The following is a 16,172-nucleotide window of genomic DNA, read 5'->3' on the forward strand; positions in this document are numbered from 1 at the left end:
AGTCACCAATAGAGTGGGGGGTGGTTGTTCTGGGAGGTTTGGGGTTTTTTTGTGGGTTTTTTTGTTTGTTGGTTGGGGTTTTTTTCTTTTTTTTTTCCTCTCATTGCTTTAAGTTACTGAATATTTTATTAAGCAAGCAGCCAAATGAAGTCATATTTCACAAATTCACCCCGTCAGGAGGCACGTTTTAAGAAGTGAAACGACACTCAAAACTTATCTGACAAACTCAGTGCTGTACGGTGCTGCAAGGAGACACCTGGAACTGCAGAGAGATCCGTGTCAAAAACTAGCCCTTTCTCCCACTGTCCCTCACTCTTCCACTACCTGAGAGAGACGACTCAAAATACGTATTTTACACAGTAAGTATGCATGTTTTTAATGGATAAAGGGAGCTGTAACTCTTTGAAATCGGCTAAATATCTTTGAGAACTAAACAATTCTGAAAAGAGCATGCTTATGCTCATTCATAAGACAGCACAAACTAATCTGCTTCTTAATAAAGAAGCAGAAGCGTCACGAGACGTGCCAGCCGAACTCTGCCACCACTATCGCAGGGAACATCTCATTTTGCAGTTAAGACATCACGGTTGTACATGAGCACCAGGGAGAAAACAGCCATCTGCCAAGTTGTTCACCTTCACTAACCTGACGGCTTACAACTAACAGAAGAGCTTTAAATACATCACTGTGATGACCTCCCTGCTTGGGTACAGCAACCAGCCACGGACAACTGCTGGAACAAGTGTGTTTTGGCACAAAGCTGGAGGCTGGTTTTGGGGAGCTGCGAACAAGAGAGCAACCTTCAACATGACCAATTTGCAGCAAAATTTTTGAGACACCCCGTCTTCATAGTAAAACCCATGAATTTAAGCTCTCGACAGCACGAGTCTCTGACTTGTCCCCTTTTAAATACCCTCTTTCAAAGTATCATCCCTCTTATTGCTGATGTGATGCAATTAAATGAAAAAGCATGTTCTACACAGAAACACCAGGCACCATTAACCAAATCCTCAACTCGGCGCGCCCGTGCCAGGTACCCTTCCCATAAATAGCTTGTTCAGAGCTGAGGTCAAAGCTGGAGCAGGCATTCCAGAAAGTAACCTTATCACAGAGGAGGGCGGGGAGGGGAGAGCTGGATGTTACTTAAGCAAACCATGTCGTTATATCAATGACCAGCACATCAGCGAGTCTCAAATGGAGAGAGCCACAACCAGAGGATGTTAGAGACAGCTCCGGAGAATCAAACCATCCCCAGGTCCCATCTGACGCCAAAGAGAGGAAGGACAACTGCAACAGACTCAACTGCAATTCCCGTTTCTCTTTCCACTTCCCAGTTGCATTACTACTCAATACACAGGCCTTCACCTATTTGTATTTTTAAGTCCTTCCTTTCATTCAGAAATCCAGCAAGTAAACCCTAAGTCAATTTTTTTCAAGTTCTGTCTACCTAAAGCGTTTTACCCGAGGATGGCCCAGCAAAGCCGCCCAGCTCTCCAAGCCTCTGAAATGAGACACTTGCAAAACGCACCATATTCAGGGTGTGCCCAAAACACGCGCCGTGGAAAAATCTGTTGGGGTAGTGCCAGTTTAGCAAGGAAAACATTTTCCCCCAGCTGGAAGTCTAGCGCAGCGCTGCTGCCGAGCTAGTGCAACCAGAACGTATCTGCTGGAGGGAAGAACAAAGGAGGCGGAAAAAAAAAAAGCCCATGTTACTGCATAATGAAAGCCAAAATCTTTCAGGAAGAAAAGCACATCTGTGAAGTACACCCGCACAATCTCTTCAAGGAAGTCCACGTTTGCCATCGCTCCAGTTTTAATCTTAGCCATGTAGTCATTTTTTGTCTCATGTCAGTATTAGCAAGTATAAAAACACAGCTCTGAACTGTAGCTGCTTACAGATGCTGGCGTAATGTAATACAAAAGTCTTTTCCCCATCCCCCATACCCGTATATTAGACTTCAATATTAGAGATCAGCTCTAAATGGGGCCCCTTTCCCTTGCTGAAATGCTAACTGCAATTTCACATGCGATTGTAGGAAAACAGACGAGTTACCACACCAGGTAACTTCATGGTCTTTAGTGCCAGCTCACATTCAAAAACTTCAAACATTTTTTTTTCTGCTGCTTCAGACGCTGTGACAGGCTTTTCCCAATGAAAAGTCAATATTTATGCAACCCTACCCAAAGTGTCACCCACAAGTCCTAAAAAATCTGAACTAGAGCTGGTTCTTACTTGCTGCCCCACTGGGTAAGGGCTACAGAGACAAAGCATAGTTTATTGGTAGTGCCAGACACCAAATCATTCCCAGTCCTCCACATTATCCTTCATACTCCAGCCCAGCACAGCACCGCAGCCCAAGCAGCAGGCAGAGAAGATCTGACTCCAAACAGAACCACCCAAAACCCTGCAAGAGCACTAAAGGCATCTGCAAGAAAGATACTTTGGCTGCATTCAACACCCCACACCCCAAATTCAGACGCTTTCCAGGGCCATAGCACCTAACTCCACCGTTACTCTTTGCACACACGACCCAGCGCTGAGTGCTGGTTCCCTTCTGCTCCCCCCAAAACAACGGTGACTTCATCCCAGAAAGATAAATTTAAATGAATGCATTGAAACCCCTCTAGTACAAAAGCCAACAACGCTGCCTTAACCAAGTTGTGTGGGTGGCAATGAGAGTACCTACACCGAAAACACCTAACCTCTCCTCCACACTCCCACAAGGTCTGCATTAGGATCAAGGCTCAAATCAAAATCAGAAACAACTTACTAGACAGCCACTGTAACTATAAAACGTGTACTATAACCAACGTTTCTTGGAGAAATAACTGACTCGTTTTTCTTAAGATCCTTCTCAAGCAGCGTTCTCATTTGCCCTCTTTTTCTTAAAAGCAAGAGGGACTTGCAGAGTGTCCTACTTACCCTGGATACCTGATTAAGCATTTTTGAACAATGAACAGCTCTCTGCTCTTCTGCTTTCAAATGCAAAGAAGAACATGTTCAGGATTTGCTCTCTTTCTCTCTCTTCCAAAATGAAAGATCCTTGAGGGACATCTCTCTTCACCAACATATTGCTGCTGAGCAGCACATGGATTACAAGCCATTCAGATACAACATACACAAGTTTCCGTAAATCACTAAAAACTAGAAGGTCAGGCACTGTGCTGTAGTTGGTACCTACAATCACAGAATCGCATCATAGAAGTCAAGAGCAAAAAAAAACCACCACAAAAAGCCAAGCAGGTAACTGAAGGTCATAAAGAGCAGAGACAAACTTAAGATTGCTATGCATAAATCAGAGTTAGTGGAATGTGTTTGTGACCAGTAGGAAGAGCTTCCTTAGTCCCCACGGCATGGGATCTGCCACCTGAATTACAGCTCCATGAAGTCACAGATTTGAGAAATGCTATTTAACAGCCCTTGAGATACAGGCTTCCTTATCGTGCTCTCGCTTGAAAAATAATCAAGGGAGAAAAATCAGAATTTCTAAACCCTGTTTCTCAGCCAACTAATGCACAAACTGCAACTACCCCTTGAACAACCACTGATGCAAGTGCCACACGCATCCTTTTCCAACACAAGGCTTGGAAATTAGTGCTGACAAAAGCACGTATTAGTGAGAAATCTCCATTACTACTCCAAGTCCAGCAGTTCCGAAATCCGGGCAGCACAATGTGACGCAGCACAGGGAGGAGTCACCACACGGGCTCCAAGACTGTGAAATGATTCACGGCAACACCAAAGTGCGGAAGGTGCTCAGATTTCCCACCAGTAAATGGGGATAATTAAAGTGTGCTTAGGCATCATGGCCATAGGCATCGCAACAACCACAACTGAACATACTGTAGCTACTGTCTGACCCTTGTAAAAGGTGGTGCAAGGAGTTAGTCACTGGGAACTTCGGTTCACTCTCAGCGCCTTCACCTAACTGCCATCAAAAGTGATTTTCCAGATAAGAAACCTGAGCTAAAAGGTAAGTTCCAATTAAATATTTGTTTTCGCTACCTTTTCAGAAATTTTTTCCACAGTACACAGACTGAAGTTGGGGATTGCTGAGCCTAAATCACATACTACTCACCAGCTTAATGACTATGTCGCTGCTCAACACAGGTAACTAATCAGACAAAAATAAGTGACAAATTCCAATGAAACCAGTCTACAGTGAAATGCAAGACAACCAAAGAAACCAACCAGCCTGAGAAAAGCAACTCCTATAAATACGCACATGCCACATGAAATATTTCCTACTTCTACGTAGGAAACAAACACCAGGACTTTGATTACTTGCTAAAGCATCCCGTGGCCACATAAGCCAGAGCCCAGCCAGCAGCCCTCCAGCACTGGGAGGAATCCACATGCCCAGCTCCGTGCAACTTTCACAAACAGCAGTACCTGATCCTACCACGCTGACAACAGCATTTGGGCTCTTTCAAAGCAGCACAGGTTTTGCAGTCACAGACATACAGTCACACCCAGCCAAAGAAGTTCAGTACGATTCTCTACAGGGGAGGCTCCAACCTGCCTTCGCTGCCACCACCAAGCAAGGGCAAAGCTCCTCTAGGTCCTAACTCTGCCACCGCGTGCGCTTTTGAAGCAACATATAAGAGGATCTTAGCTGTGAAACAAAGAGTTGTCTATTATTAATCCGAGAGCAAATGGTGGTCCTTGATCCACATAAACCTAAGAATGCATCATGAACCAACTCTGCCTGCACGCACTGTCTTCCTCCATCAGCTGCCTAAGAATCAAGAGCGCCTTGTTAAACCAAGCCCATAGCTGGCAGGGCTTCCCAACAAAGGTGTAACAAATACCTCCCTGCTTTGTTTATGCATTACATGATGGCCTGGTTATGCGCCTGAATGACAGCACCTTCCTGGGCAGCAGGTTCATGAGTGCTTTAAAAAGGACCTACCAAGTTCTGATAGATCCCTAACGCTACTGGAAAGATGCAATTCCTCAGGGAGATGCTGCTTTATGGCTACGATCAGGCGGGCCAGAATGATACAAATGCTTCCAAGCCTGTCCTTGACCAGATTCTGAGTCTGGAATGCCACCATGCCAGAAAAACTCAAAGGTCAGCTCTTATCTAAACATGATGTAAACATGTCTTTGTTTCTTTTGCATGTTTCTTTTCCCTCTTGAATCCCAGAGGCAGTCAGTGACATGGCCACTTACTGCAAGCAAGCTACAGGACACGGGGTTTGTAGCATAACTCTCACTAAAGATCTAGAAGCAAGCAAGCAATTTCCTGGGGGAAGGCAGGGGCACCCAAGAGCAATATATAGCCAAGGGATGCTGACTGAGGGGTGAGACAGGCGTTTTTACACTCATTAAGATATTCCATCTCACTACAGAATTAAAATAAATCAGGGTAAAAGTCTTCCCTCTAATAAGTAAATTCAGCAAGCTGCAAAATCCAGCCATACTTGAGCAACCCTGCAAAGAGCGTTTGCTTTTCTGCACTCACACAAACATAAAACAACGGTTCTGTACAATAAGTTGGCCCAGGGCGGCTTCCCAGTGGAAAAGTCAGCTCTTCCCCTTCCTGTCTCTTAGCACTACTTTGAAAAGACTGATATTTAAAAGTACTCTAGTGCTTGTACCAGCTCTTAAGGTTGACTTTAGGAGTTTCACTAACAAGGACGAACGTGCATTCGGCCTCAACTTCAGTAATGCCAGAGCTCCTGAGACCCAATGTCAAAGCGCTGATGCCAACAGGACAGTCAATGCTGGGAAGGCTAATTACTAAATACCCACAGGCATAAACTTTAAACTAGGTTTGGTGGGCCTGGCCTAGATGCCAGTATGCATACACACCAGCTTCTGAACCTATGGACAATAGAAGAATCATTCTTTTTATTAGCTTTAAAATCTTTGGCTTTTTAAGAGTACTCGGGAGGTTGGGGAACGTAAAGGCATGACTAACACAAAGGGCAGAAAAGTCAGCAAAGAATTTCACGCATCATGTCTCTGAATACCGCACTTCCTCCTGGGATTAAGATGAGTCGCAAAGAAATATCACTTTGCGGGACAACACATCAATCTACGAAACCCACAACATGGGAAATTTAATATTACTTCGGATAGAATTTTCATCAAATGCTTCCTCTAATAACAATTACAATACTTATAAATGCTATTTTACTACTAATCCCAACAGTAAGTTCATGGACACTATAAAACAGGAATAAAGTCATTAAACACTCTTCCCTAACATCACAAGAACGCCTTTATGTCCAGCCAGCAGGGATCACATGCTCAGCTACTAGCTTTGCTCTGGGAGAAAGCCGAACCCATGCCACGTTTAAGACTTCCCATACATAAATTCATCCTGTGCTAGCATCCCAAAACATGATGTGACATTTAGCTGGAATTTAATATTCAAGAGCTGTAACATCTGTTTATCAGCACTCATCCATATGAGTGCCTTTTTGGAGGATGTTGAAGTTACCAAGCGCACACACTGTTCACATCCACCTACATGGTTCAGTAAAATCTGTGGCACGCAGTACTCGACCAGCCATGAACATTACTTTGGACAACAGGTATCAAAACATTCGGTTATTCCTCCACAGAGATCTGAACAAACCCGGAAAGGCGCAGGTATGCAAAAGTCCCGGTGACTATTTCCAGCCTTGGTCGGAAAGCCATCCGCATTCCAAACAGGACCCCTGTGACTGCTGCAGGGAGCTTTTTGTTGACTGTAGCTATACTTCACAGACTGAGGTTTAAGTTCAATAGGTCCATCAGGGTGGAAGAGATCATCTACTGATGCAAGCAAGAATTTACACAGACTAGACATAGAATATGGCCTTTTAAGAGATTTGTTCAAAATACTGCGACATGGAACTCCTACAGAAAATGCTCATCTTTGGAAGAAAAATTCCCCTTCTTCCTTGACCTATCTCAGGACCTCTTCCCTTGACGAGGATCTTCCTCCTCCACACACAGATTGACATCTAACACTTATGCAAACAGCATCCAGTTAACAACGTAATTATGAAGCTGTTGTCATCATTTAATAAAAGTCACAGACAAGGAGAAAATTCCCAAGAGTATTTCCCAGAGATGCAAGAAGAGAACATACTTGCTTCACACTTCCACTGGCACTTGGACCAAATCCTTTCAGAGGTTTGTTTTGGGTTTTGGTTTGTATTTTTTTTTTTTTCCCAGGCAGTTCATTTGAAAAAAAATTCCCCCAGTCACAACTATGCTGTCAGCTACAAAGATTCAGACTGGCCTTACTTTACATAACTGGTTTACAACAAAGATTCTCATTATAAAAGGACAAACATTTCATTTCAGGGGACAGGTCCAACACATCATGGAGAGAACCATTTATAGTATTTCAGGTTTGTAACTGCAGCGTGCTCGCACTGCTCCAGCCAGCCAGGATTTCCAGGACTTGCTGCTCCACAAGAACACCGACGACTACCACATGCACGTAGAATTTTATTTCAAGATTGCATGTGCTGCCTGAACTAGGAAGCGTGCTCAAATCACACCACACCAGTTTTAACAATTACTTCTTTGATCTAAGCCCACCAAGAGAAAAGCGTTCCTACAAAAACCAGATTTTTCATCTGCCCCCTTTCACCTCGCTCTCCCCCCATCAGAGGTAAGCAAAGCACGGCTGCTACTTACAGTGGTACGTGGGGTTGTTCTGGGTCTGCTTTGGTCAGTTCCTCCTCTTCAACGTCAGACTCTCCTCCTGAGCTGCTGTCAGTGACATCCGAGTCAAACGCTTGTTCACTGGATCTCAAGTTGGCCATACCACTGGCCGTGAATCTCTCCAGTTCTTCCGATATTGAATCGCTCTTCAAGAAGCTGCTTAGGCCTTCTGAAGTAGCTGTCTCACTCGCAGCTTTTCTTAGGGCCGCTTCTGCTTTCCTGGTCAACATCAGCTGGCTCCGATGCCTCAGGGGGTCCAAAGTTGGAAGCTTGCTCAGAGTTTTCTCCAAGAAGCCACCCAACTGCTGCTGGATGTGTCTCTCCACCTGCTTCGCCTGCACAACCTGCAAGCGTTTCTGCAGCCTGCGGGCACGGTTCTCAATGTCTGCCTGCCGTCGCAGCAATGCCCTCGTCCTCATCTCGGAGTCGAGAGCACTGTGGTGGCCGGCCAACAGAGGTGGTTTCTGCTCCTCCAACTTACTGCTCCCAAAGTCAGAGTGACTAGCAACACCAGGCAACCTAGTCTCTCCACTGCCACCCTCGAGCACCCGCTGTTGCTCCATGGAATTAAGGACAGATTTGTTTGCAGTGCTATTATTGCTAAATGGAGTTGTATGTTCTGCATCAAGGCTTCTATGTGGAAGAGTGCAATTGGTCAACCCGGTCTTCAAGTCCCCCAATTCAGAACCTCCCGCATTATAGTCAACACCCTGGAGGGCAGCAGCAGGAGGAGCACACTTCCCACCGTTCAGAGAACTAGAGTTTTCATGGTCTGAATTGGTACTTTTGGCCAATTTCTTGGCCAAGCCATTTACAGGCGCTTGCGGGAGAGGTGGCTGGCTATTAGTACTCATTGTTTTTAGATTCTCCAAAGTGAATTCCAACACTGGTTGCCTCCCCAACAGATCACTTGTTTTCAAGAAGGACTGAGATAAGAGAGAGTGAGATTTAAGGACTGTCTGCTTGTTGAAGACTCCTTGCAGCTTCAGAGGCTCTTTTGAAGAAACAGATGTTACATCCGAGCAGAGATAAGAGGCCACTAGTGGCTGCAGCTTGCCCAGCTCTTCCTTCGTAGGGTTGTTTCGGAAATCTAAACTGGGATCCTCCGGAGCAATGGCTTTCCTTTTGGTGCCGTTGGCAGCCAGGAGGATGTTGTTGGCGTTGCCGTTGCTCTCGGCACTGCCAGGTGACAAGGTGGAGGACGGGGGAGCCAGCTTGAATCGGATGTGGTGAGCTTCAGCTGCTGCGTCAGTGAGAGCGGGCGCCATCGCAGCCATTCAGCACAGAGAGACGGGAAGTCCAGCCTCTCCCGGTGCCGAGGCCAGCTCCACTGCCTCCCACTGCCTCTCCCGAGGGCAGCCTACAGAAGGGAAGGAAAAAGAGAAAGTTAGGCACTGCACTCATGGAAAATAGAATAAACAAGACTAACAGTAGCAGCGAGACTTATCGACTCCTGGTGAAGCCACGCAAGCTTCATGTTCAGCACACCATCCCCCCTCTGTGACTACCAGCCTCATGCTCGACAGAGCCATCCGGGCACCCGGCAGGTAAAAAGTGAAGTAGCAACACGCAAGCCAGCCCTCAGGATCTCCCACAGCAAGGGCCTGCCTCTCACTACTACCCTCATCTTTCAGTCCATCCACTCGGCACACCAGCATCCTCCCAGGCCTTTGTAAAAGGTCTGGCCCTGGTTACACCCATTCCTCCAGCAGCACACCAACTTCATCTTTAAAATCCTTGAATAACATCTATAAAACAGTTTTCACTGCTTCTACTGCCAGCTCAGGTGCATTAAAAAATGACAAATCAGAACTGTAACATGTAACAGAGACAGGGCTTGAAGGGAACAAATTTCCATATGCTTAAACTCCCAGTGGCTAAAGGCACCCCACACCCACTGGCAGCCCCACAGCTTCCCTGAAAGAAGCCTTGGATTTGAAGTCAGTCATTTCCCTGGTGCATATGAAACCTACTTTCCCAGAAGTACATTTCCGAATAAGCCAGGTGATTTCCAGGTTAGCAATTCCCATTTCTCTTTCAAGAACATGGATAAAGATTAACCCACATGCACACCATGACAGAGCAGTTCTAGGCTCTGACTGTAAAAGCAAGCCATGGCTTAACTCAACTAGATCAAACAAGTTAAGAGAAATAACCAAAGACCTTTCATTCATGTATATTGCAACCTTTCCCCCTCCATCACCTTCAAGTGTCTGGTCATTTACCTTTCTCTAGCACTAAGAGTCGGTATTTTCTAAAGCCTTTTTTTTTTTTTACCTGCATTCACATAACACACAGCACAGACTGCGCTACCAGTGCAACAGTTACTTTATTTTCCTTTTGCTGCAAAATTTATCTAGCACCTTCATAAGCTATTTCAATGTCAATTTAATAATAAGCAGCAGCTCTGATCTCTTGCCTGATATGCCAATCCTCTAATTTCACATAAATTTGCATAAGCTTGTTGTAGCTGTTCGTTAACGCACCCCAATGACCAAATTAATATACCACTTTACAAGAAAAGCGGGGGCTATCTAAAGTTTTATATGTTGAACGAGCAAAATTCAGCCGCCAGTTTTGTTTCCAGCCTCATTCAGCTGCACCACAGTTGCTCCCCAGCATCACACCAGGTGCTTCCCCGTAACAGGGACCACAGACAAACATTAGGGCTGAAAAACACTAAGTACTAAAAACTGAATTTTTGTTAAAAGTCAGAGATGAGTTAGAGAAACAAATCCACATCCCCACGGAGGGAAGGCCCACAGGGCAAGCTCAAAGTTATTTGCTCTGTTTGGTTTCCAGTGAGCGCGTACGTCGGCCAACTGGCAAGTCCCTCACCAGGGCTACGATTCAGACCATCTGCAGTCTTGCTAACTAACTCTCTTGCCAAACCCCATTAGGAGACAGAGAGAAAGAAGACAGGGAAGAAAGGATACACTCACAGGGGGACCAGTTAAAAAGAAAAACCTAAAAGCTCTCATAACAGAAGTACCAAGACACTCGAGGTGGGTTCAGACTTCAGAAGTCCCCTGCTGACAGAACCTGGCGTATTCTGTAACCAACTATACCTTGTCCTTACCAAAAAAAGGATAGCGCACGCCTAAAAATTTACTGTACCCTCACTGAAAATGGCTTTTAGTCACCACTTGGGCCCATAAATAAGGCTGAACATGACTATTCAGGGAGGAAAAAAAAAAAAAAAAGGAACTTGCAGGGAACTTTCCACTTGTAGCTAAGACACCCTTGGGAGAAGATGGAGGAAGGCTGTCAGAATAAAGGACTTCCCCCACTCCAGTTCTCCTACCAAGACCTTCACTACAGAGACACGTACACTTGGGATGACTGTTCCTAACGGGTGCTGTCAGTTCTGCAGAAACACACTGGTCTGTCTTCCAAAGGAAGACTCTTGGATCAGCGCTCTTCACCACAATTACCGCCACAGCACTGCAAGACACCGAGAGCAGCTTAGGAAATTCCCATATTGCAAAAACAGACCAAGCTGCACTTGGCGGTGAATGCAATGATTCTATATGAACATATTTGCATTGCACTGCAGCCGTTAAGGAGTTTACCTATGCTGAAGAGTATTTTAGAGTAAATTTGTAGGCCATCAACTTTAGTTAAATTAACAGAAGTAGAAAACGGAAGTGAAACTTTCATACTGCTTTTTCCTCCGGGTTAGCAAACTCACTTTAAAAAGAAAATCCTCCTACTAAGCTACTGCAACCCTCCTTGGCTTCACTTTTAGTTGGGTGGACAGCATTTCAAATACTTTGGAAGCCTGGAAAGCCTCCCTTAAGAATAAGGCTTTGTTCTAGTAGCTTAAAGATGACCTCCAAGAGTTATTGGGTGTATTTTTTTTATTTTATTTAGGGCCTTATGAACTATCTGCGTGCTAGACAGCACTGTTTTTTCTAACACTGAATTAGATCTCTACTCTTATGAACAACTCTTGGAAAAAACATTAAGGAATATTTGTAAGCATTTTCCCTCTCCTCCATTCCTAACTTCTGGTTGTTATTAAAGCCGTATTACACTTATCAGTAATTTCTTCTTAACCAGGAATTGGAGGGGAAAGAGTGCTAAGGCATCTGAGGTGATCACAGGGAGAAGGAATAAAGAGAAAGAAAGGTCATTCACACGGACAGTCTGAGGAACTTTCAGAGCGTTCTGACAATGCTGATAGTAATTCCAAGAACTATCCTGAACCTTGTGTCTGCCGCTGGGACTCAAACCATGCTGGCAAGTTCAACCCAAACCACTATCACCCACCACTATTAGTACATTGATGTGAGCACCCACGGGTCCCTTTTTTTGGTGTTTCTCCACCAAGGGTCCCTGACTCCAGCACTCGAGTTGACATGCATGTGACCAAGAGGCTTCTCCTCCTGCAGAAGTCCTGCTGGTAGACAACTGTCAGAGTAACTGGATATCTGCTCCGGTTCCACCACCACAGCGCGTGTGCTGCCGCACATGCTCCAGCCCTGCCTTCAACAGCCACGGCATGACACCTTGTGCTAGACTTCACTTGGGAAGATCCCAAAGGAGCTTCTTCTGGAAGGCCAACATGGCATTTACAACGTGTCTTAAGATAATACTCAAAATCCACAAGCACATTCTTGATTTCCACTTTAAAACTAGAGCACTGCCAGAGCAGTTAGCATTAATTAACAGAGGAAAGATGAAAGGCTCTAGTAAGCAGGTAAAAACAGGGTAATCGTAACTCGCCCATCTTCCCTCGCTTCAGGCAGTGCACGTGAGGCCACCAAGGGGGGAAAGTCACCAGGCCTACTCAGGTGGCTTCACCCACAGTCCCATGTCAACTACACCAACACTCAAACTCTTAATGCTTTTTAAACACAGAGCAGAGGGAAAAGCAGGAATAAGATCAAGGCAACGATGGGATGTTAGAAGAGGCACAAGGAACATGCCCAGTCACACTATATCCTGGAGCAGCTACCGGGTCACGACACCCCTGAACACAATCCTTCAGCATGCTGACTTATTCAAGACTGTCTGCTTTTAAAACCCAATTTTACAACCAGAGGTTGAAAGTAAAACTGGGTTTCTAAGTGCACGATTTTGTGCAACACCTCAGAAAATAAACCAAAAATGAACACAGGAAGTTTCTGCTCTCTGAAATCTTCGTGACAAGAGTTTCAGGGGGAGAAATCAGGCATCTGTGCTTCCAGTGAGGTTCACTAGAAGATCCAGGGAGCTCTGAATCCTGGACACAGGAGGTATCAACAGCCCCTCCTTTGCCCACCTGTCTAAACGCCCATTCCAGTTTCTCTCCTGAAGGGCTCTCCATGCCCTCATACCAGTGGGTCCCCTCGCAGACACGAGTGCCCCCATGGCCACCCTTCTCACCCCACCAAGCCCTGCACCCACCCGGCTGCACTACCTCTCCCTTTGACCCCTCCCAGCACCGCTGGGTGACACACACATCTACCTTGTGTATTTATATTCCGTGAATTACAGTTTAAACCCCTGACATTATATCCAAGTTCCTGCACCTACTGTCTAGTTTCATCACATGCCAAACCACACCGGGACTGCTCTTTAGAGTTGGTGCGAGGCCTCCTTACTTCCCCAGCTCTCCTCCTACGAGGCACTCGCCCAAACCCACCTGGGCACATTCCCTTTTCCCTACAACTTGCACAAGAAATGGAGACAGAAGAGGTGGACTTAAGTTCAACACATACATAAAGGACAAATAACCTCTGTGTTAGATGCAAGCCTCCCCTCAACTGACTACACAACTGTCTGCAAACTCCTTCACCTCCGAAGCTCTGTCCTACCCAACACACGGGTTTTGCAGAGGATACGCACACGAAGGTGCTCTTGAATTAGACGCAGTAAAGGCAAAGCTACCCTGAAGGAAGTGAGTATTATACCAATTCCCACTTCCCCTCTCCTCCCCCACTACGAGTGCAGCCAACTCTTGAATTCGTGTGGTTACAAATGTCTTTTAGAAAAAAAAAAAAAAGCACCACCACCACCCAATCTTGCTAGAATAAAATCCATATACATTTTGCAACTGAAATACATCATCTGTGTTTCTAACCTCAGCGGAGTAACTTAAAATGTAGGTACTCAACACACAGGCTAATACCCTGAGCCCTAGGAATATCTTCCATATCAAAAATGTACATCTACCAAAAGTGATAGCTATTATGCATAACAGACCCACCACATGCCTTTTGTTATCACCTTTCAACATTTTATAGTTGTAAGACAGATGTTTACCAATTTAGAAAGAGATTTACAGGAGAAGTAACTCTCAAAGCTTTAATTAAGGAAATGTGACAGGCAAGTACAGGACGATAAACTTCTTGATAAGCCAGCTCTTATGTGCAGTTTGGAAGACTGCATGCCTACGATGACCTACATTTGGGAAACAGGCGCTTTTTTTTAATATTAAGAAAAGGTTAAGAACATACATAAGAACCACAGATTTTTAAAATAGATACACGAGCACCTTCCACATATATTAATGCTACCGACTCACACCTAATCTCTTGGGGAAAAATAAGAATTTTAACATTAAAGAACATCCCAGCGAATGGTACTTATGCACTGGAACAAATAAGATATATTACTGAGCTCCACTGTTATAGCCTTTGTTTCCAGCCAGAAGCTCTCAAGATTAAAAGAAAAGCTGCCGTTTCCACTTGCTGGTCCCCACAAGTGGCAGGGTCTTTTGGTCAACTCTAAAAACAGCAACGTGAGGCCTCCTTCTTCAAGAAGGGTTTTCTCATAGGCCTGTGAATTCTCATTGGATATAAATAAACCAAATCAATTGCATACTCTGAGGTAGAGAAGGTTTTATCAATATGATGTCAGAAAGAAAAACAAAAGCCACAAAGCAAGATTAACCGTCATCTCCCCAGTCAAAAGTCTGGAAAGTTGAATAATTACAAGCAAGAATGCCTTCACCTGGAAAACAAAGCAGCTAGAGATAAAAATACCCATTACTGTTAAGTCACTCTTCAGAACAAAGTTGCTGTGTGCAGTCAAATAAAAAGAAATGTGGTTTAAAAAACAATAATGGGACATTTGCACAAAGAAGCAGTCTGACAGAGACAAAAAAAAAAAAGCTTTAATTGTGAAATCCGGGTCTCCCCCCATCCAGTATCAGAGAGATTTTGTTTTTCTTTCGCATAATCTGGGCAAGTTGCCCAGGAAATATGAAAACCTGAACTCAGGACTCAGGGAGCAAGTTAAACAAAAAACAGAATTGCCTTTTAATTTTAAAGACATATTTTCATTCACTAGGTGCAGTCATACAGCCTTTGCTCAAAAGCATATGATTGTTACTGAAACTTTTAACCCCCTCCCACCCCGTAAATGGCACCACCTTAATATTTTATCTTTTAAAACAAGGCATAGACTGTCACTACAGAAAGTCTTTTGGAGTGCCTTACATTAACTGGCCATGTCCTCAAGAGGAAATAACAGAATAGACGGGAGTAGAATTAAGTGTCTCCAATCACTAAATCCCTGCCCAGTCTGCCAGACTGGCCTGCGGATGAGTTTAAATACCTTATTTTGAATGGAGTTCTTCACACACTTCTCCAGGACGCGTGTGCTCAGCTCGCTACAGATCTCAGCTTTTATTGCTCCTCGGATCTCACAGGAGAGCGAGCGATCCATGACGACTGCCATGGCAGCGACCAAAAACAAGACGACGCGAACTCCAGAACAGAGGTGCTTGTTTAATAGAAGGTGATGTTCATTCACACATCACAGGTTCTTATTTATGGGCCATAATTACACTATGAACTCGGTTTGCTGTTTCTCATTTAGTATAAGGCAACTTCATGGTAACCTTTCCCATCATATATCCTCTGTCGCTGCAGACCTCAACAGGAAGTTATAGAGATTTTGGAGAGGGGACTCCTAACGTTTGATAGAGCTGAAAATGAGAAATATTTAGGGTCCATCTTCTGCTAACGTCTGAGGCCTGAAGTAGCTCCCGAAACAGAAGTATATATTTCAATTAAACTTTTTTTTAAAATAGCCAGGGTTTTTTTTAAACACTTGTCTTCTCCACCAAACCTGCAAAAAATAAGTTTGCAGCAAGAGATTAAGGAAGAGACGAAGATGCGGCCTGTTCAGGCTGACAGCTACTCCCATTTCCTCTCTTCAGATACGATTTTGTTACTCTTTTTTCTCGTATCATTAGATAAACAGCACAGTTTCATCATTAAATTCAGACACTGCGCTGTCAAAACTCTATCCTCCAGAATTAAGTCTTCGTGGCTATTAGCATATCCCATTTCACGATTTGTCTCATTCTCTAAACTGAGTTATACTTTGGCAGTCATCTGCTAACAGCAGGTCATGGCAGGGGGAGAAACACACTTATTTTTTAACTTTCTTTGAAACCTGAAGAGGGCCTTATCCAAGCTATCCTCTTCCAAAAACACAGGCCTGAACTCAGGCCGGAGAGGACACGCGCAGGGTTTAAGGGAATTATGTTTACTCAAGTCCTGCA

General features: G+C 44.6%; 1 protein-coding gene across 6 annotated transcripts in view; it reads right to left on the minus strand.

The window, feature by feature from the left end:
- The window catches only part of KANSL1 (KAT8 regulatory NSL complex subunit 1), a 101,522-nt gene that overhangs the window by 73,297 nt on the left and 12,053 nt on the right, over positions 1-16,172 (minus strand). For all 6 annotated transcript variants that reach the window (XM_064473500.1, XM_064473503.1, XM_064473502.1 and 3 more), the window contains exon 2: positions 7,646-9,032. In XM_064473500.1, coding sequence (XP_064329570.1) covers positions 7,646-8,949 — 1,304 coding nt within the window. In that variant the 5' untranslated portion in view covers positions 8,950-9,032. The remainder of the gene's footprint in view (positions 1-7,645; positions 9,033-16,172) is intronic.

Source organism: Phalacrocorax carbo, chromosome 25, assembly GCF_963921805.1.
Source record: "Phalacrocorax carbo chromosome 25, bPhaCar2.1, whole genome shotgun sequence".
Classification (NCBI taxonomy): domain Eukaryota; kingdom Metazoa; phylum Chordata; class Aves; order Suliformes; family Phalacrocoracidae; genus Phalacrocorax; species Phalacrocorax carbo.